At 42.2% G+C, this 21,659-nt stretch overlaps 1 protein-coding gene across 3 annotated transcripts; it reads left to right on the forward strand.

Annotated features, from left to right (window-relative positions):
• Window positions 1–1,719: 1,719 nt before the first annotated feature.
• Window positions 1,720–19,089, forward strand: HAL (histidine ammonia-lyase). Of its 3 annotated transcripts, none has more exons than XR_014784356.1 (20): window positions 1,720–1,977; window positions 2,742–2,802; window positions 2,958–2,985; window positions 3,510–3,584; window positions 3,680–3,752; window positions 3,879–3,945; window positions 4,125–4,162; window positions 4,245–4,370; window positions 6,542–6,681; window positions 7,868–7,915; window positions 9,160–9,307; window positions 10,996–11,091; window positions 11,749–11,807; window positions 12,539–12,619; window positions 13,204–13,269; window positions 13,353–13,518; window positions 14,836–14,915; window positions 16,530–16,638; window positions 16,751–16,820; window positions 18,565–19,089. XR_014784356.1 is itself a non-coding variant. In XM_084810224.1 (20 exons), exons 1-20 carry the CDS (start codon window positions 1,731–1,733, stop codon window positions 18,724–18,726), a joined length of 1,995 nt encoding a protein of 664 aa, XP_084666350.1. In that variant the 5' UTR covers window positions 1,720–1,730; the 3' UTR covers window positions 18,727–19,089. The 3 variants fall into 3 exon arrangements, 2 of the variants coding, with proteins under 2 accessions (XP_084666350.1, XP_084666351.1); XM_084810224.1 differs by having other exon boundaries at window positions 14,781–14,915; XM_084810225.1 differs by lacking the exons at window positions 16,530–16,638; window positions 16,751–16,820; window positions 18,565–19,089 and having other exon boundaries at window positions 14,836–15,052.
• The last annotated feature ends 2,570 nt before the right edge of the window (window positions 19,090–21,659 follow it).

Consider the following 21,659-nt stretch of genomic DNA (forward strand, 5'->3'; position numbering starts at 1 on the left):
AACTTTTGTATATTTCCATATGTTTTAACTGTATATGTTTTAATTTCTGTAAGCTGCCTTGTGTCCCAGTACTGGGGAAAATGCGGGGTGATGATGATGATGATGATGATGATAATAATAATAATAATAATAATTTCAGGAGGTTGGGGGAATTAATCTGGGAAAGACTACAGGATGGAAGGGAACAGTAGAGAAGAGAACTGCAGGAGAAAGGCCCACTGGCCTTCCCCAAAGGACACATCACAGCCCAGGAAGGAGCAAAAGGAAAGGAGGATGGTGCTTTAGCAATTATCTGGGATTTGGCGGGATTACAGGGTTAAAAAATGATCAACGGGTGGGAGGAGAATAGTTCAACGAAGGTGCAGAGAATGAAGCTTCCAAAGTGAGCTGCTGGAGGTGCAATATAGCGAGAAAGTGGGTAAAAAAGAGTAAAGGGGCTGTTTCTTCGAAGCTGTGCTATCGCGGGACTGCGGTCTACTATCAAATAAAGACCATGTGAACTATGGTGAATGGCAAAGCAGAGAGCACTAGTGAAAGGGAGAAGCACCTGTAGGGCAAATAACAACTGCGGCACAAGGCACCAGGGCTGTTTCCTCCACATGTTACTGCAAAATGGCAGCAAATAAAAACAGTAGTGGGAAAAGGGAAGGCACCATCCCTTGACCGGGGTCACAGCCAGGTGAAAGACACACCCCAGCACACCCATCAGGCTGGCTCTGATCTGGAGGAATGCGACACACTGCAGCTGAACCAGTTGAGAGCTGCATTTAAAAAAATGCAGTAGAATTACTCTGCGAAAATGCAGAGTTTATAGCGGGAAGCAGCGGCATTGCTGCAGATAGCTACTGACGTCATGTGTCACAAACGCCTGCAAACTGCTTCCCCGCCCACCGCACTAAATCGCACCTGAAGATTGGCTCCATGTCAGAATTGCATGTAGTTAGAAATAGAATCTTATGTGGTCAGTGATTTCTCTCCCTCAAAGGATCGTGTGGATAAACTCCTGCACTGATGCTTTGACCTAGCAGGATTTTGCAAAAGTGTCCTAAGAATTTAGAGGAAGTCGACATCCACTAGGAAGGGTTCTTATTCAAATGTCTTCAAATATGGTGTACAAATTGTTACCCCAGCTGAATGCATGGAACTACTGAGAGTAGGAGGCAGGTCTTTCAAGTGCTTTAAAACAATCTTTAAAAATACAGTTGCAGATTTCAAGGCAGTAGAGGCTGGTGGCTCTGGTTTGGGAGGGCTGGTGATTCCATTCTGGGTTTTAGTTAGAACCAGCCAGAACTCTAAAGGTGCTATCCAAGGTGCCGAACCATTTTAGGGATAGGGTGTAGCACCTTGGATAGCACCTTTAGAGTTCTGGCTGGTTCTAACTAAAACCCAGAATGGAACCACCACCCCTCTGAAACTGGAGCCTCCAGTGCTTCATGGCCATGTAGAATCTGGTCATTTGGTTTTAGATTCTATTTTCCTGTTTTCCCGTTGCTTTCTTTATCAGTAGGGGTGTGTCATCTCTCAGTGTTTTTGATGTCATACTTGGTGAAATACACATGTTAACGTATTTGCAGAGCTAGGGAATCTCTGGGTGGGAGGGCCACTTTTTGGTCTTTTCTGATTGGGACACTGGAATTTGGTCAGGTGCATGTGCTGTAGAATGCACACCAGAGTGGTGCTCACACATTGATATTCTACAGTGGAGGGATAACCCTAGACAGAGGACAAGTATGCCAAGGTACACAGTGCATGTCCGAGGGGAATGGCTTGCGGTTCCCTGCCAGACTGGGACAAACACAGTGAGATGGCTGGGAAAAGAAGCGGTGCGGCGTTATATGAAAAATAAGCCTGACAATGGAGGATTTGCTTCAGTGGAAGAAGTAAAATTCTACGTTCGCCGTTGCAAAGGTCTTGGATTGCTGGATCATGATGATACTTTGGAGGATGCCCTAGAAGACAATGAGTTTGTAGAAGTTGGTAAGTAAGCTGCAGACCACAAGCATGAACGTTGCTGTGCTTGCATATATTAAGGAGAAGTTCCATAATATATAGCAGGAAATGATCAAAACATGTTGAGTGTGAGAAGTCTGTGCTTGTCTCATCGGAATCTATACTGCAAGTGTGCACTATTTCAGCCACAGTTATTTCTAAGCATCTAAAGGCATTTTCACAAGGGATGCTAAGCACAGTATTGGCAGTTTTCATATTCGTGGACTGAAAGAAAAAACAACATTTGGGTCAAAAAATATATTCGATATTCGATTAACTGATTATTGTATGGTGTTTTCTATGTCACATTAACAATAACATCCCAGACTTCAACTTCAACAAAGTCTAAGTTAGAAAAACAAATATTTGCTAGTACTTCATCCTTTGTTACCCCTCTTCCCTGTTTCCAATTAACTATCAAACTTAAAGCAGTGATTTGTCTTTTTGGCTTTGGCTACGAAGTATCATGAATATGCACTGATGATTTGTGTAAATAATAAACAACATTCAGGCCTTATATAAATGTGGTTTATCTCCTGTGGTTGCTATTTAAAATAAAGCAGGGAACAAAGATGTGTAAAGAGATGTGGGTAAGTGAAGTGATTGAGATTTAGGAGTCATTCCAAAAGCTTAGCAAAATAAATGTTAATTTATTCTGATTGCAAGACATGGTCTTTTTCAGGGATGGCCGCTAAGGCATCTGGTCACAGAAGTGTGGAAAATGAATGTGCTTGTTTCCTTTTTTCTTTCAGTGATACAAGGAGATGTGATGTCTCCAGACTTCATTCCATCACAGCCAGAAGGAGTTTATTTGTATCCTTTTCCAAAATGGTGTGATGGTCGATCACTTGTATTAAACCTCTTAAGTTAAGAATATTTAGTTTGGCACATCATCAGTCCTATATTCCAAACTGTGTACACAAATCTAAATCATCTTGCAGTATATGTTTCCTTATGTGTTATTTCAGATATAGTAAATATCGAGAACCAGAACAGGTATGGAGCCATGATAATTTATGGAGAATTACGTACACTTCCATCTAGTGTTTGAATGTGCTTGTTACCCTGTTCCAATCCTTTTTTCCTTCATATACTGTCTATTAGATTCTAAGCCTGCAGATAGGGACTATCTTGTTTTCTTAATCTTTATACACCACCTAAAAATTTTTAGGTGCTTAATTAAGGTGGCTTCCAGACCAATCAAAAGGCATTCTTTAGCTATTCCATCTTTTAATTCTAAATGGATCTTTTCTGGCTTCACCTGGAATTTTACACAGAAAAAGGGCCTACAGCTCCCAGTGTGGCTGGCTGGAGAACGATAGTTGTAGGACTTTTTTTCTGTCTAAACATGCATAAGATTGTACCCATAAGCAGTTCTTTAATCATAGGAAAGAGATCATGTGATATTCCCATTGTAATAACATTGACCTTGCAGAAGCATCAATACTATTTCTACATACTGGAGCAGGTTACAGTTACACATGACACATCTCTTGCTCTAACACTGTTCTTTTGTACAGTATATTTATTTAGATGGTAACAATTTGACAACAGAGGATTTGGTCAATCTAGGAAAGGGACTCTATAAAATCAAGGTGAGTATCTGGAAAAATTCTAACTCTAAATACCTTATTTTTTATCTTCAGCTATTATTGAAACAGAAAATAAGTAAGGGCCATTTTTCCCCTAGCTTACACCCGAAGCTGAAACTAAAGTCAGGAAATCAAGAGAAGTTATTGAAAGTATTGTAAATGAACAGAGAGGTAACCATTAATTTCATTTCTAAAACTTAGGTGTGAACAAGTGGGAATGCAACATATGTAAACAAGATAGTAGATGTTCAATTCCTCTTTTTTATTAAAGTTTTTTTTAAATTATGCTTCTTTCAGTTGTCTATGGAATCACTACAGGCTTTGGGAAGTTTGCACGAACTGTTATTCCAAACAGTAAGCTATGGTATGCCTCCTATGTTTCCATTTAAAATTTATAAAAGAAAACCATAGAAAATAAGGCCAAATCATTTGAAGGTGAAGATGCTATCTTTAGTTTTTATTTTCTTTGCTCAGTTTTCACAATAAATTTAAACTCCTGAATGTTATTTGAACTAAATATGTTGTTGTTCTTTCCTCTACAAGGGAACTTCAAGTGAATTTAGTCCGGTCACATTCAGCAGGTAATGAAGAACTGATTTCCAAACGTTTTCCCACAATGATTACAGGCCACACTGATAATCCTGGGGTTGTTTATCATTGCAGGTGTCGGGAAGCCTTTGATTCCAGAGAGATCTCGTATGCTTTTAGCTCTAAGGATCAATGTCCTTGCAAAAGGATACAGTGGAATTTCACTAGAAACTCTTCAGCAAGTAATCGAAGCATTTAATGGTAAGGTGACCAGTGCTTTGCTGAAGTTTTGTGCGCTTCAGATTTCAGTGTAACAGTTGCTGCTTTGAAGGGGGATTGTCATTTTGAAGGGAATGGAGATCCCACCAAAAGGTGAAGTAGCTCTTAAAAAACATTACTTTTTATGTAAAAAAATAAAAATTATAAAGTGCAATTCCTATGCAACTAGAGAGGAGGGATTATATTGTGCATGGCACTGCAGTTGGGTTTTCCTGAGATCAGAGCCCTTATTTCAGCTCCGTCCAGCCGCTGCAGAAGTTTCTCATCTCACGGAGGTTAGGGAATGGGCATTTTGGGTGCATTCTGGTGAGAGGGGAGGGAGTGGCCAAGGATCCAAAGAATCCTAAGCCTTCCCAGCTTTTGATCACACCCGCATCCCCATCAAGAGCTCATCTAAATGTTTCCCTCCCAGGAATTATTTTTCTTCCATCTATGGATGGGAACAAAATACTGCAAGTCCCATCTCTCCCTAACTCTTCTGCCCTGTCAGCAAGAGCCAACAGTGGCATAGGATGGAGGAGAACCTCTAATATTGGAGGCTCCACTGTGAGATCATAGGATTGCTCTCTTAAAGTGGTAGCTGTTACTTCTCATAGAAGCATTACCATTTTAGAGCTGGAAGGGGCATTGGAGGTCAGGAATCTTCCAACTACAGATGGTTGTCCAGTCTCTACTTAAATATGTCCAGTGAAGGAGAACCCCTCCCCACGGGGTTCTGTTCCATTGCTGAACTGCTCTTACAACTAAAAAGTTTATCCTAACACTTAACAGAAATTTGCTTGCTTGCAACTTCCATCTATTAGTTCTGGTCCTGCTATCTGGAGCAACACAAAACAAGTTTGCTCCATCTTCTGCATTTGAAGGCAGCTATCACATCTCCCCTTGATCTTATCTGCTCCAGACTGAAAAGGGATTGACCTCTTTGGGAGTAAAAACAAGAAGTCAACAGCAAAAGCATTTGATCCATAATACTTTAAGATAAAGAATAATGCAATAAACAATACATAAAAGAAGTAATACACAAATATCAAAGTATTAAATAACAATCCATTAAACAATTCATCAAAGTATAACTGTGAAAAAAGAAGTCAATCATATAATATTATGTGGATGTATTTATTTATTTGTTCATTCATTTCATGGCGCAGAATGGTAGGCGGCAGTAATGCAACTGAAACTCTCACCATGACCTGAGTTCGATCCCAGCGGAAGCCGGGTCCCAGGTAGCTGGCTCAGGTCGACTCAGCCTTCCATCCTTCCGAGGTCGGTAAAATGAGTACCTAGCTTGCTGGGCGAAAGGTAGTCATGACTGGAGAAGGCAATGGCAAACCACCCCGCTGTAGTCTGCCATGAAAACGCCAGCACAAGCAGCGTCCCTCTAGGGGTCAGTAATGACCCGGTGCTTGCACAGGAGGAACCTTTCCTTTCCAATAGCTGAAGCCATTTGAGCAGAGGCTGGAGTGGAGAGCCATCTGTCAGGGATGCTGCAGTTGCATCCTGCATTGTAGGTTCCACGTTGAGCAGCAGGTTGGACTACATTTCCTCTAAAGTCCCTTCCAACTATGACATTCTATGATTCTAAGTAGTCAATGCATAAGGGATCCATTCATCACTGGGCAGTAGTAGCCTTTGTAACTGGGGTCAGTCAGAGGCCTGCCCTCCCAGACCAAGTGAAAGTGGACCAGGGAGAGAGAGAGAGAGAGAGAGAGAGAGAACAGGGAACCAGATCTTGCAAAATTTTCACAAGCTGCACTTCCCTTTTCTACTTCTAAAAGTAGAAGAGCCTTTCCCACCTTTGTATCTGGTCACCTGAAACACACACACACACACACACAGAGAGAGAGAGAGAGAGAGAGAGAGAGAGATGGGCCAAACATGAAAAGTGAGCTCCATGTTGCAGTTTGATATTCAGGACAGGTCCTGGGTCTAGAATGGTTAAAGGCTACTGTGCTAAGAGGCTCTGAGGGTACCTTGGTGGTCAGTAATTAGAGCAGTGGAACTGAGACTGTTGTCCATGAAACTAAGGTTTGATTTGTGCTCGTACTTCTGGTCAATGAAAGATATCACTGGTAAATTTCAGGAGGAAGGGTGAATTATGGCATGTGTATTTCAAGGAAAGAGGAACCCTACTAAGGCCTGGTTCTCTCCCCCAGCATCCTGCTTGCCCTACATTCCTGAGCAAGGGACTGTCGGAGCCAGTGGAGACTTAGCCCCTCTTTCCCATCTTGCTCTGGGGCTCATAGGAGAAGGAAAGATGTGGTCCCCAAAGAGTGGATGGGCGGATGCAAAATATGTAAGATGGATCTAGAGAATGCTCTGCTGATCTTCTTGGTTTGCTATGATTGAGCCATGCGTATATTGATGGGAATTTAATAGGAACAGGGCAGGTGGAAGTGGGGAGAGGGATAATCTGTGCAATGGATTCATGGACTATAGAAATTTAGGTTCTTTACAATGTAATCCTGTGCATGTCTACTCAGAAGTAAGCTCCACTGAGATCAATGAGGCTAACTCCAAGGTAAGTGGGTGTAGGATTGCAGCTTTAAGGTGCTTTTTGTTTTGCTTTCAATGAAGAATGGAGTTCTTTAATGAAGACTAGATGTACAAAGTGAGTCAATATGAACAGCTTGTCCTGTCACAATGCAGTAAAGATGAGAGAAGATTTGTTCACTTCCAAGCAGCAGAGCACCCTGCAAGGCCAGGCGTTTCATGCTTTCCCTTTAATTCCTTCCCTGCTTGTACAGTTCTATATGTTAAACTTAAACCATAGCACCATTATGGCTACAGGAACGCAACGGGGTTTGCTTCTGTGCCTGCCGCTCCCTGGGTGGTCATAGGGGGGCCCTCGGTGCACCATTGCTATGGCAAAGTGCAGTGGAGGCTGGTGGCCCCAATATCAGTGGGGTGTTGAATCCGCTCTGGGTTTCAGTCAGAACCAGTCACCTTGGATAGTTCCATTAGTGTTCTGACTGGTTTTGACTGAAACCTGGAGCGGATTCAGCCCCCAGCCTCCGCTGGCAAAATGCCATATAATGTTAAATTGCCCCTCTGGGGGCAAAGAATTCCACAGTTGAGGTACAGCCACAGAGACCACTTCATGCTGCTGCTTGAAGATGTCCAGAACCTCTTGCTGGTTTTGTAGCATGATTGGATCACAAGTCCTGTGAAGGGAGCACCCTTCCGTTGTGCAAAGCGTGCTTAATGCTGCATTTCTGGAAGACTGGTGCTCATTGCTCCATTGCTGTCTAGCTCCTCTGCAAAGCAAAGGATATGCGCATTTTTAGTACTATGTAACTGGGGTTGTCAAACAGAGCTGAAGCTGGAAACCACATCCTCATTTCTGCTCTAGTGCTCAGTGCTGCTCTTTTATCTCTGATGAGTGGGGAATTTCAGAATGTTCCTGGGTAGAATGCTGAAAACATCCGTTTGTGAAAAAGCTCTTCTCACTGAATAAGCATTACTGATACTGCCATTCACAGGTGCTGGAAGCTCATGGGCTGAAGCCAATAACTTTGAAGCCAAAGGAGGTAATAAAATAGCATATTTGTCTCTTAATATTTTCAGTGGGTCAATAGGCCAGAGAACTTATTATATAGCTAAATCATGCAATGGGGAGTGGATCCAACCTAATACTGGTTAAAGCACTAGGGATACTCCAGTTCAAATGCCCACTCAGCCATAAAACTTGCTGGGTGACCTCAGGCCAGTCACTATCTTTCCATCTAACCTGCCTCACAAGGTTGTTGTGAGAGTAAATTGTGGGGGAGAACCATGTATGCATCCTTGAGCTCCTTGAAGGAAGGTCAGATAATGTAGTATTAGTATCTCATTGATCTTCACAGCAATGCTGTAAACTTAGACCAGTAGAATAATCCACATATGGCAGATATGTGGCAGAGAGGTTGGGAAGAGGAAGTAGCTTTGATGGGTCTGTGAGTCAGAACCAGTCAGAATTCTAAAGGAGCTTCCCAAAGTGCCAAACCCATTTTGAGGATAGGGTTCAGCACTTTGGACAGCTCCTTTAGAGTTCTGGCTGATTCTGACTGAAACCGGAGAGCTTCGGCTATTGGGCGGTATGGAAATAAACAAACACATAAATATAAAATAAAAAACCAGAATAGATTCACAGTCCCACCGAAATCGGAGCCACCAGCCTCCATTGAGTTTGCCTGTGGCCACCTGTGGAATCCATGGCAGAGTTGAGATTTTCACCTGGAATCACACTTTTTATAACCTTGTCAGTTAATGAGACAATAGCTCAAATTATACATTAAGCAAAGAGTTCTGTGATCCCCCCCCCCCCGTGTGTGTGTGTGTGTGTGTGTGTGTTAAACCCAAAGTATCTTGCTGGGCGGTGTCTAAACAGAAGAAGAGTGTGTGGGGAAGAATTGCTCAACTCTTTCCCTTCCTGTTGATTTTTAGCTTAAAATTGTAGTCTACAACTTGTTGTTTACTTCTGTGGGCAAGAATTATATGGGGAACATATGGAGATCTCTTAACTCCCTGCCCCCACCGGATGTGAAAAGGAGCTTGGGGAGGGTGACTTTAAGGTGAACAAGGTTCACCTTAAAACAGGCGAGGGGAACAGGTTAAGCAGCATCTCCCCACCTATCCTTCTTCCTCTCTGTTGCAATTTCCCCCAGTTTCCATTGGGCTAAAGAAAAACAGGAGGGGGAAGAATCAATCTCCTGGTGTAGTTTGAGCTGGAGAGGGAGGGATGTCTTTATATAGAGAGAGTCACTGAATATCAACACTTGCTGTTTCTTTGAAGGGTCTGGCTCTTATCAATGGAACACAAATGATTACCTCTCTAGGATGTGAAGCCGTTGAAAGGGCCAGCGCGATTGCTAGGCAAGCTGATATAGTGGCTGCCCTCACACTTGAAGTTCTGAAGGGCACAACAAGAGCCTTTGATACTGGTTGGTATTGAATTTTTTAAGACCCCTAACTCTTGGAGCTTTTGAGCCTTTCTACATGAGGCTTTCATTGTGCACTAGTAATTGCTCACTCACTGCAGTTTGTGGGTCCTTTACACAACATCATAAACCTCCAGGGCTTCTCCCTGTGCTTTGCTTCCATTGTTGTGGTTTTTTTCTTAATGGGGAAAGTTTTTTTTTCCTGAATGGCCTCTATAGCTCCATAGAAATCTTGTGTAATTGTGCAATTCAGCTATACCACAGGACCACCTAGTAGTCCATAATGGAACATATGTAAAGGAGCCGATCTTAATCTCTCGAAGAATCTGGAAGCAGAAGCCTTGGTAAAGGTGTGGGTTAAAAATTTTATGTAGAAAAATCCTTTCTTCATGGCATTTATTGTGCGCTTGTGTTCTTTACTCACAGTTGTTTATGGGTTCTTTAGACAACATCACGATCCTCCAGTTTCACTTCTGTTTTTTTCTTGAACTCCCATGAGACCACATGACCTTGCCCTCTCCAATAGGCATTCAGGGTTGCAGAAACTTCTGTGCAAAAAGCTTCTTTGCAAAGAACAAATGAGTCTTTTGGACCTTTAGAAAAACACTTACCTTGCTTGCTCTGTGTTGCTGCAAGGAAGAGCAGAATTTTTCTAAAACTCTAAAATCACGAAATACTCATGATTTGCAAAGCAGCTTCTACAGCCCCAGAGCCTTTCCTGAATGCTTATTGGAGAGGGAGAGGTCATGTGGTCTCCAGAGAGTTCAGAGACAGCTTCTGGGCTGGAGAAGAGTCTTGGGTTCCTGCAAATGCAGGAGGTGTTTCTGAAAGAAAGAAAGAAAGAAAGAAAGAAAGAAAGAAAGAAAGAAAGACTCTCAGCCACTGCCTACGTTTAAAAATGTAAGCTGAAATCCTGTCTTCCTCCCCAAGGAGAAAGTTATTTGAAATTCTCACCTCTCCAAGCCTCTTTCTCCAGAGTTGTTTTGACTTAGATTCCTGCATTGGGCAGGAGATTGGACTTGATGGTCTTATAGGCCCCTTCCAACTCTACTATTCTATGATTCTATGAGTTTTTGTTTCACCCTCACCCACCCACAAAATGCCAAAAATTGAAGAACTGAGATTTTCGGCACAGCACTCATTATTTCTGACTGTGTGCACTTCGGTATTTGTGCTATATATTACCCTCAGTATCAGAGGCAGTATGCTGGGGAACATGAGTGGGACGGTGCTGTTTCACTCATGCCTACTTGCAGGTTGTCCACAGGCAACTGGTTGGCCACTGTGGGAAGAGAATGCTGGACTAGATGGACCCTTGGTCTGATCCAGCAGGGCTCTTCTTAGTATCTTAGAAAATACTAAGCCCATCATTTTTAGTATCTGCCATACCCATGGGAAAGCTTAAGTGCTATACTTCTTTAAAGCCCAAAGTGGCAATTGGTGACTGATGATAGATATAGGCTGGGTTCACACAACGTGCTAAGCCACACTCAGTGGTTGAATGTGGGTTGTTTGTTGAACCATGGGTTAGCAGGTTGTGCGAACCCAGGACATTTTCCTCAGGGTGGCTTGTTAACCATGTTGTTATTTTTCTCAAATGAGCCACCTTGAGTATCCATGGTTTGTTGTTGTGTTGTTCAGGGCGGATAACAATTGTCACGCTGTAACTCTTGGTCTTTCTTTTACAACAGATATTCATGCGTTGCGACCACATCGTGGGCAGATTGAGGTGGCTTTTCGATTCAGGTCACTTTTAGATTCTGACCACCATCCCTCCGAAATAGCAGGTGAACACCTATTTGGGTTCAGTGGGGAAACACACTTGCCATATCCACATAGTAAAGAATCTGCTGCAAATTCTTTTCCATCTGAGAATCCCAGCTTTGTTTATTTTAATAACACCATTTCTAGTCCTCATAATTATGGAAGACTTTTGTTTAAAACTTGGGCATGATTTGCTGAAGGCACAGGAATGAAAGGTCTTGGGCATGTGCACAAGGGGTGGCACTACTCTGAATACACATTTCTGTCCTTCTGCATAGCTTCCAGCACTGATCTAGTTACCACAAAGGTCTTCCTTGCACTCTGGCCCACATTTCTTGTTTTAAAACCCCCACATATAGAAACTAGAATGCATTAAGCATATGCAAAGTATGGTATGCATTCTACATTTTTGTCCTGTCTAGCGATATGCAAATCTCCTATTTTAAAACAATTCTTGTAAAGGTATAAAATATTACTGGTGATAAAATGCAATTTACTTATAAGTCTACCTATGTGAATCCAAAGTTACAAACATGAAAAAGACTGTAAGGTTGCATATTATCCAAATTTGATATCCCAGTATCTTTTTGACTTGGCACCAGAGAGCTTTAGTATTAAAATAATAACCTTGCTGTTTTTTGTTGTTTTGTTGTTGTTGTTGTTGTCATCATGTTTTGCAGAATCACATAGATTTTGTGACAGAGTACAAGATGCATACACGTTGCGTTGCTGTCCTCAGGTAAAGTTAGTTGCAAATTCCTTCAGACATTTACACCCAGGATCTCAATATAGTTTCCATATTAACAGAAATTAGTTCAACTCTATAAGTGCACCTAATTCACAAGTAAAACTGTAGATTTGTTAAAAACACTTTTGCTATACAGTGACTGGATCTATACAAACGCCCCTTGGATTTTGGTAATATGTAGGACATGAATGAATGTATTCCAGTTAGGGGTTTACATTTGTCAAGTGAGGCCACTAGAATCCATTTGGAATTATCATTTCATAGTACAATCACACTGGTAGTTATAGTGAATATTTTAACCACACAGTAAATCTGACACTTCAAAATTCCTCATTTCCAGCAAACCAAAAGGTTGCTGCTACACACGCTACAGATATAGCAGGTACAGTCTAGGAGTACCTGCAGTGTTTTTGTACTTGGTGAGAACAATATCTGCCTTTTGCACATGGTCTGAGAAGACATGTTTAGCTTTGGAGCATGAACATGCAGTCTGAAAGAAAAAGGAGATTAACTTCACATGTTACAAAGAACACTATGGCTTCTAGCTGTGATTCCACTAATTTACGCAAAACATGAGGCAATATGAAGATAGTACTCCATTCGATAAGCAAATGTGGGAGGCAAAGAAGCAGGACAGAACATTCTCTTAAAATTGCTTCTAAATTAAAATATTGATTTATAAAGAGGCATGAAATGTGGCTAATGTCTGCCATTTCTTGTAGGTTCATGGTGTTGTGAATGACACAATCGCTTTTGTAAAGGACATAATCACTACAGAAATTAACAGTGCAACAGACAATCCTGTATCTTTTTAATGATTATGCTACCCAAGAAAAAATGTATGTTTCACCCCGTCCCCATTTCAATATCTCTGTTACAAAAACTTGGCTTGGGCCTATGGATTGAATTATTCCTGTGAGAGATTTTCCCGCAGAAAAGCTGCTCAGAGGAGAGTTCCCGCATGTTTATATTGCAATCTGGGAAATGCATTTATTCCCTAATGCATTTATGCATGTTGTTGTTGATATGAAGTCTTATCTTTAAAGCCCTAAACCATCCTTCACCCACCCAGTGCTCTCCGGATGTGTTGGGCATGCTGGCTGGGATGATGGGACTTGTAACCCTAAACATCTGGAGGGCAGAAGGCTGGGAGAGACTATCCTAAATGCTAAGGATGCAAATACCTACAGAACCATCTCCTGTCTTCCCATATGAGCCTACCTGTTCATTAAGATCTGCTGGAGAGGGTTTTCTCTGTGTCCCATCAGTACATTTTAATAAATAAAATAATGATTTTATCCTTTTTTGTTACGGGCTTTGCTATGCTCAAAGACTATCTTTCTAAGCACTTCTCATTAATGCTGAAGCCTTAACTTGCCTTAAAAAGATGGTTTTTGCTGAGAGGAAGGAAACAATTTCTGGAGGAAACTTCCATGGTGAATACCCTGCCAAGGTAGTCAACTAAAATTTCTTCCCCCCAAATTTCAAATCTGGGTTGTGTTAAGCATCCTAAATCAAAAAATACTTCCCATGCAGGCCCTGGACTATCTTGCAATTGGTGTCCATGAACTTGCTGCGATTAGCGAACGGAGAATTGAACGACTCTGTAACCCATCCCTCAGTGAGTTGCCACCATTTTTAGTCACAGAAGGAGGTCTGAACTCTGGCTTCATGATTGCACACTGCACAGCAGCATCCCTGGGTGAGTACACAAAGGCCTAAAGGGCTTCCAGAAAGGATGAGCTGGAAATATACAAACTTCTCACATGAACCTGGAGTTAGTTCACTGCTCTGACCAGTCTTCTTGCGTTAATTTCCATCTCAGTTACCAGAATACTCTGTATGTGTGTGTGTGTTTGCCATGGTTTTAATCTCATGAGTTTATATATAAATTGTGTTGTGACACATTGATATGTTAATAAATCCCTTCCCTGCTGTCCTTCTTGCTTCTTACAAGCAGTCCAAAGATGGTGACCATTTGCAGCATATAGGATCATCTTTCTGCCTTCATGCATGCAGCCTGTGACAGAACTTAGTGTATGCAAAAGCAATCATTATCAAGAGCTTTTGTTCTGTATGCACAAGTTTTTCCTGATCCAAAAAATGGCAGCTATTTGTAACCTTGCTTCATATATGTCTTGTGCTAGTGCATGAACTTTGAGTATCTGGTTTTCTCTTATTCATAGCCTTTTGCTCCTGGGCCATGGACTGCAAGTTGATACTGCATCAATATGACTCTGTGTTTTTTTTTTAATGTCTTGTACATTGATTACACTATTCTAGATTACATAATTAAAACAATAAATATCTTACGGGGTGCAATCCTATGCATATTAACTCAGAAGTAAGTCCTGCTGTAGTCGGTTGGGCTTACTCCTAGGTAAGTGTGTATATGGTATATGGTAACAATAATAATTTCAAGGAAGAGAATTTGTGTGGTGTGATGGCTAAAAGACTGAACCATGAACCTGTAAATCCTAGTTCAAATCTCACCTCTGCCAGTGTAGGTAGCCTTAGGCAAGCCATCATTTTCTCAGTCTCAGCCCCTCCGCCTTTTGCAGTATGAGGTTAATAGTGACCTACCTTACAAGGTTGTTGTAAGTATTGAGATAATGTATAGGAAGCTTTAAGAACATTAAAAAACATTTTTACAGCCCTGCTGGATCAGACTCAGGCCCATTTACTCCAGCATCCAGTTTCCATTGGTGGCTAGCCAGATGTTTATGGGAAGCCCAAAAGCAGGGCATGAGGGCCATAGCCCTCTCCTGCAGTATACCCTGAATGAGTGCCTGAACACTGAAACAGATGTTGTATAAATGCTGTATATTCATATTATGATGCTGATGATCTGCACGGAGTGCTATGACAAAGATCTCTCAAGGTTGACTGTTATCTAAAGTGGGACCTTGCTTCCATGATGATCTGCCTTGGAGGGCACCATTTATTCCTACTGGACTTTTGCAGTTTCTGAGAATAAAGCCTTGTGCCACCCCTCTTCTGTGGATTCTCTTTCAACCAGTGCTGCTACAGAGGACCACGTATCTATGGGAGGATGGGCTGCAAGAAAAGCACTCAAAGTCATTGAGCACGTTGAGCAAGGTAAAGTCAGAGGCACCAGTTTTGCACACAACGAATCATAACCGCATCTTCTCCTAAGGCTCACTTAGGTGTACGTTCCATGGAAAGCAGTGGGGTTTGCTTGCATTACTCATGCAGGTGCTTAGGGCCAGAATGACAAGAGGCTGAAGTTGCACCACAAAACTGTTGAAGAGATCAGGACAGGCCCTGCCGTGCAGCAGGGGGAAATAGGCTGCTTGAGATGGTTCTATGAGGCGGGAGATAGGTGAATGCAGAAACTGATGTCTGAATGATGCAGCAAAAGTGCTTCCTGATGAGGGGTTGGGACCACAGTCTGTCTTCCTTGGACTGAAGGGCTCCACTCATAGAAATGTGCCTTTGCCCAATTTGGGGGGACCCATTCCCCCCCCCCACACACACACACCACAGCTCACCCCATTCAGCAGGGGCCCCGACATCTTGGCTGTGTTTGTGTAGTGATAAGCTATGCTTGATTGGAGGCTGCTGCTAAGGCTAATTACATTTTCCTAGTTTTTGATTTTCCTCATTTGTTGCTAGTTTGATGTGGGTGAGCTATCCTTTCGTTGGATTTCTTAATATGGCCTGCTGGATGAATTACTTTGTGTGGGTATAATGTTAATGTTGATGTTGTTATTGTTATTGGATATTGCTAACTGGCCTATTGGTATGTTTAATGCTCATTTAAACTTTTGATATATTTCAAATTCTAATTGTTGAAATGTCAGTAGTACATTGTGGTGTATTTTTATTTGTTGTAGTCATTGTACTTAAAGTTCCTGATCTGTGAACCAATTTAAGTATATGTAGAAAATGCAGAATATAAATAAACTGAGTATGGGATGAAGTTTTTAAACAAATTTTGGCCCCACAGCAAGCTAATAAATTATTGTATGGCAGTCAAGCAAAAAATCAAGTTAGAAAATACAAAAGAGAGAAAGGTGAGCTTATCTGTCTTTGATGTAGAGTCCTATTCTCGCAATCGCTCATTCAGACTTGGAATCCTGTCACCCAGTAAAATAAATGAGAATGTTTGCATGTGTTTCTGATCACACACACATATATCTGTAATTTGTATGTACATGTTCACGTGCACGCTTTTCTATATAAATGAAAAATCCAAAGTAGTAACACCCTGAATAAGAAAGCAGATTTTTTTCTGACTTAAAGATGAACCTCTTCATTGCCAGACACATATGGTAAAAGAGTCATAAAACTGTTTCACATGTCAGACTTTGCACAGGCCCACTCAATCCAGTGGAGGCTGGTGGCTCTGATTTCAGTGGGGGCCCCATAGGGCTCAGCACCTTGGATAGCTCCGTTAGTGTTCTGGCTTGTTCTGACTGAAACCCAGAATAGATTCACAGCCCATTGAAATCAGAGCCACCAGCCTCCACTCCACATTCTCATAGTGCCGGTTTGATTGTGTAAACTGGCCCTAAGACATAATCTCTACCTGTTCTCTCTCTCTGTCCTGTAACCGCTTGGGGCTTTTATTATTTTTAGAGGTATATAGATATCACAAATAAATAAATAAGCTATCATCTCTATCTGTTCTGTGCAACCCTTTGAACTTGAGAAATCAACATGGCCTTTCCCATTGTTTTTATTCACTAGTGTTGGCTGTAGAACTCCTTGCGGCATGCCAGGGGATTGAGTTCCTACGCCCCCTGAGAACGACGACCCCATTGGAGAAAGTCTATGACCTTGTGCGCTCTGTGGTCAGGTCTGTCAAACAAACGCTTCCCCAGAGATTACAGCTTTTGAGAACATTGGCCAAATATTAACCACCACAACCACCACTAGGTTTAAGAGTTGTTCGATTTATCTCCTTTCAGGCCTTGGATGAAAGATCGTTTCATGGCCCCAGACATTGAAGCAGCACACAGACTGCTTGTGGATCAGAAGGTAAGTGTTGATATTGGCAGCAAATGAAGACTGGTGGAGAAACTCCTCTATTATTTACAAGTCCCACTGTATGTCTAGCTAGTCATTACATATTGTTCTTATCCTCATGCGCATGACAATAGACCAGATTCTATGAAGAAGGAAATATATATTGTATTGAGACTGAATTTCCTGTCAAGGAACTTAGGGAAATATGCTAGAAGAAAAGATACCTTCATGAACCTCGGTCAGCGTAGCAAATTGTAGCTCCATGCGTGTGAGGGGAAGCAGTCAGTGCCTATGAGAAAGTGAAAGAAGGTGTGGATGATCATGGCTGGGCAGGCAGACCACATTTATTTATTTTGTATATGTGCGTATGGTGGGGTGGAGAGGAGAGGACTGATAACAGCAGCCAGGCAGCAGATTCTGGTGCTCTGTTTAATGTTTGTTTCCAAAAGCGAATAACCATAAAACGTGGCTTCCTCTTTCTCTCCCACCCTCACTCCCCCTCTTATTATAACGACAGAACCGCAAAGGATCGATGTACACTGGCTGCACATCAGTCCTCTTTCTAAAACAGCTGTCTGGATGTGGCCACAGGGCCTGCTTTGGGCAGTCGTATGTAGTTTATTTCAGCATACAGTAGTTTCTGCTGATTTGTAACATTTAAGGGTGCAGTCCTATCAGTTGCACTCTTGATGCTCATCAGCCTCCGAACTTGGAGGCTTACAAATATCCAGTGCAGAGCAGGAGGCAAGGAGGCGGCAATCCTCACCTCTGCTGCTTTTCCCACTCTGCAGAGGCTAGAGAGGCTTTTTCTCCCATCTAGCCGGGGTGTCTTGGAGGGTGAGGGAAGGAGGCTGGGAAGGCCTCAGGATAACACATAAGCCGGCCTGTCCAGTGTCCTCCCCTCCCTACTCACCAAAATGCCTTCTTTACTTCCTCTCTGAGATCGCTTTTGCGACCTCAGAGAGGCATCCAGCCCTGTTCTCTCCACTGGTAGGGAGGGGGCAGGGAGCACAGATTCCCAGCTCCGAGGCCAGAGTGCTGTCTCTGACCTTGGAGCTGGGAATCCGAAATATTCTATGGCCCCCCAATGTTGTTTAGGAGTCGTAGGATTGCTCCACCCACCTACTTTTAGACTCTGGTGCAGCCTTCCCCAATCATTGGCCTTGCTTGCTGGGAATTATGGGAGTTGCAGTTAGACACATCTGGAGGGGACCAGGTTGGGGAAGTTTGTGTATTATCCAGTGGTGTAGTGGTCAGTATTGAAGTGCAGGCTCTTATTAGGACAGTCCCCATAGCCACGCCCCCAAGGAGAGGCCAACATTGCAGGCAGCTCTGTTGATTCATATCAGCAAACCAGTTCTAGGAATTTTCATCTGCTGGGAGCAGATCCTTCGTAAAGCTACTGGGTCTTAACTGCCTGTTCAAGGCCAAGCCACCCCCAAAATACTTTGCATTACAACAAGGAACAATACATTGTTGCTGGGAAAACTCATTTCCTGCCAGCTACTGTGAGAACTGCAGCTAAACTCAGAAGGAAGAGAGAAGCATGAGTTGGGGGTGGCACATAATATCCACATCCCTGCTACTAAAAAAAAGGGCTAGCGCTGCATCCCTGTGAGCCCTGGCTCCCCTACACTGCTGGTATTACCGTACCAACATTTTGGATATTTAGCCCAAACTTGGCTGAGTGTCAAATTCAGTTGTTGCCTTTGTTTCAGCCTGTATTCTTTTCTTTTCTTTTCTCTCCTGCCTCTAGGTTTGGGAAGTAGCTGAACCATACATTGAAAAATACAGAAGGGAGCACATTCCTGAGTCCAGACCAATCTCCCCCACTGCTTTTTCCTTAGCAGCAAGCAAAAACACTTTACACCGCCATGGACATCATCATAGCGACTCAGAAGAATATGATGAACAGTGAAAACAAATTAACCTCAGTACTTCAGTTGCTGGATAATCTCGTGTTTGTTTTTGTAAATTCCCATGCTCCATACTTTATTCCAAAGACATAAAAGAACCAAGTCCAAAACTGGAAACATGTATGAGCATTTAGAAAGTGCTGGATCAGTTTAAATATTTCACAATGGGTACACTTTTGACAAAAAGAATCGGTTGACTGTATTTTTAGCTGTAGCATGACATGAATGGGGATGGGAAGGGAATCAAAGCCTGTGTAGATATACCTCATTTTGTCACACTGATGTCAAATGGGAATTTAGCCGACTAAAATGAGCAAACTCTTTTAATTTATAAAAACAATAAATCTAATTTTGCAATCTTTACCAAGACTCATGTTCCAGTATTTTCAGTGATACCTTGCCGAACTGTCACATTTTAAAAATAAGTTTTTAGCTCAAATTCTAGAGTTCTGTGTGTTGTGTGATGAGGGAGGATAGATTTTGTCAAAGCTGAATTAGTGCAAAGTAATTCAGCAATTCTGCCAAATTTGCAGGCTGGAGGTACTCCCATGCAAGGAAGACTGTGGCGAAGAAATGCCACAATGTTCTGTGTATCTTCTGCTATCCCCTTTTATTCTTCTATTGGCCTCTGAATATGTGGGCTTCCTGCAAACACACAAACAGCAACAGAAACGGAAACTACAAAAAATGAAACAAGAAGCACTGTGGCACCAAGGGCTTGTGATTGTGTTGGGGCGGGGGGGGGGAGGTTTATACCAAAGTTACCAGAACAAACAAAACAGGCAGTCCTATAATCAAAAACAGGCTCAAGGTCCTTCCAATGTTAACCTTGAGGCAGTGAAAGTATTGTAGGGGGTGTCTCCTGTGCTAGTCCAATAACATCAGAAAATCCAAACAGCCCATACCATTTTTTTTTCTCCCCAGGCCAGTGTCATCTTTTCTAAAATCTGGAACACTACCAACATGAGGAACTGTAGCAGGGTTCTTCCTGCATAGTCAGAGTCTTCAAATGTTACCAGAGAGGTGCAGATAGAGCACTCTGAAGTGATTCCCATTCCTTAAAGTAAAGGAGCTATAAGACCATAAGACACTGAGCTTCACCACATGAGGCTAAAATCCCACATCCCAACTGGGGCTTCTGCTTCTGGATTCTTTGCAGGATAAAGATCAGCTCTTTTACATGGGCAGACACGTGCTTTGAATCAGGGAATTCCTTTTTCGGCAAGTTCTATATGTTTCATTTTACAGCCACTAGATGACACTGTGGTTATAGCAGAACTATGCAATTATATACACAGCTGCTCTATCAGATTAACATTCCTTATCAGGTTATCTCCGATCTTTTTAAAGTGGGATAAAAATCAGAAAGTTCAGGAGACGCCCTGGAGGTAAATGACATGGTGTAAAGGATCCACAAACCTCCGTGAGTGACCAATCACGAGCAGGCAATAAAAGCCTCATGTAGAAACGCTCACTGTAAGGACATGTACATCTATTAACTGAGTCGTTTGATAGCCACGTCTGTGTGGCTTTCTCTTCAGTTTAGTACCAGTTGCCAGCATAAGTAAAATTATTTCTACCCATTTATTTAACCAAGGCTTTCATACTATGTGGCTATATTGTCATCTGAAATATTTCTGCATATTGCAAGTGTTTCCTAGCTACTACTTCACAAAAGAACATAAAAAATACACTACAGTATGTAACGGCATGTAACTCCAACACATACAGTCAGTAAATACATATGTTATTCTGCTTATTTTTTACTGTGTTATGTTTTTAATTGTTGGTATTTATTTACCCTAAGCTCAAAAGGATACAATGGCAAAGAAATGGAGAAGAAGAGGAAGAGGAAGAGGAAGAGGAAGAAGAAGAAGAAGAAGAAGAAGAAGAAGAAATACATAATCACTTCCAGGGAATCTGCCAGATATTCTGCCTGCTTGAAAGAGGCCTGGATTCAGAACATCTCCATACTATTCTATGGAGATAATGGCTTTGACCAAGCAATGGAGCCAACAAATGGGCTGGAATCCAAAGCGTTACCTTAGCTGCACTGAAGTGTGCTGTAGTGCTAAGCCATAGGCAGTTGAGTCTGGAACAAGGAGTTGTGCCAACATGTCAGAGCTGGGGGCAGGGGCAGTCATCAATTCAGACTGAATGAAGCGAAAGCCAGAGAGGAAAACAAAACATAACAGAGCCAGGAAGCCCACTGTCACTCAGGTAATGTCACAGCCCAATGGGGAAGTCTTTTACAGCTCTTCCTGCCTAGAAGGGCCCAATTAGAGCCAGTGTAGTGTAGTGGTGAGAGTGACGGACTGGGAGCCGGGAGATCCGGGTTCTAGTCCCCACTTGGCCATGGAAGCTCACTGGGTGACTTTGGGCCAGTCACAGACTCTCAGCCCAACCTACCTCACAGGGTTGTTGTTGTGAGGATACAACGGTGAGGAGGAGGATAATGTAAGCCGCCTTGAGTTCCTTGCGAGAGGGAGAAAGGCGGGGTATAAATGCAATAAATAAAATAAAAATAAAATTATTTTAGACAGCCATGTGTATTATTTCAGTTGTGAACCGCACAGCTAATATTTATCTTCTCTCCACACACCATTCAGTGCTTTACAAATGCTTCTACATTCCTGATATATTAGAAGGGCCGGGGGGGGGGGGGGGGAATCTGTCTGCCAATCCTGATAAAAAAGAACTACTCTGAGCGTATGCAGTTTGTTTCACATTTTAAACTCACTTAAATCATAGCACTATCATGACTACAGCAATAACATGGAGTCTGCTTAAGAACCTTTTTGTTTTAGAAAAGGATAACATATTTAAGACCAGAAACAATAAAATGAGCGTCTGTAACCATGTACACGCCTAGCTGAAAAAATATTATACATTTTTTTTTAAAATAAGAAGGGATGCTGCAGTGACCGGCGTCAGC

This window comes from Heloderma suspectum, chromosome 7, assembly GCF_057233095.1.
Source record: "Heloderma suspectum isolate Gila_16-S chromosome 7, 16-S_ref, whole genome shotgun sequence".
Lineage (NCBI taxonomy): Eukaryota > Metazoa > Chordata > Lepidosauria > Squamata > Helodermatidae > Heloderma > Heloderma suspectum.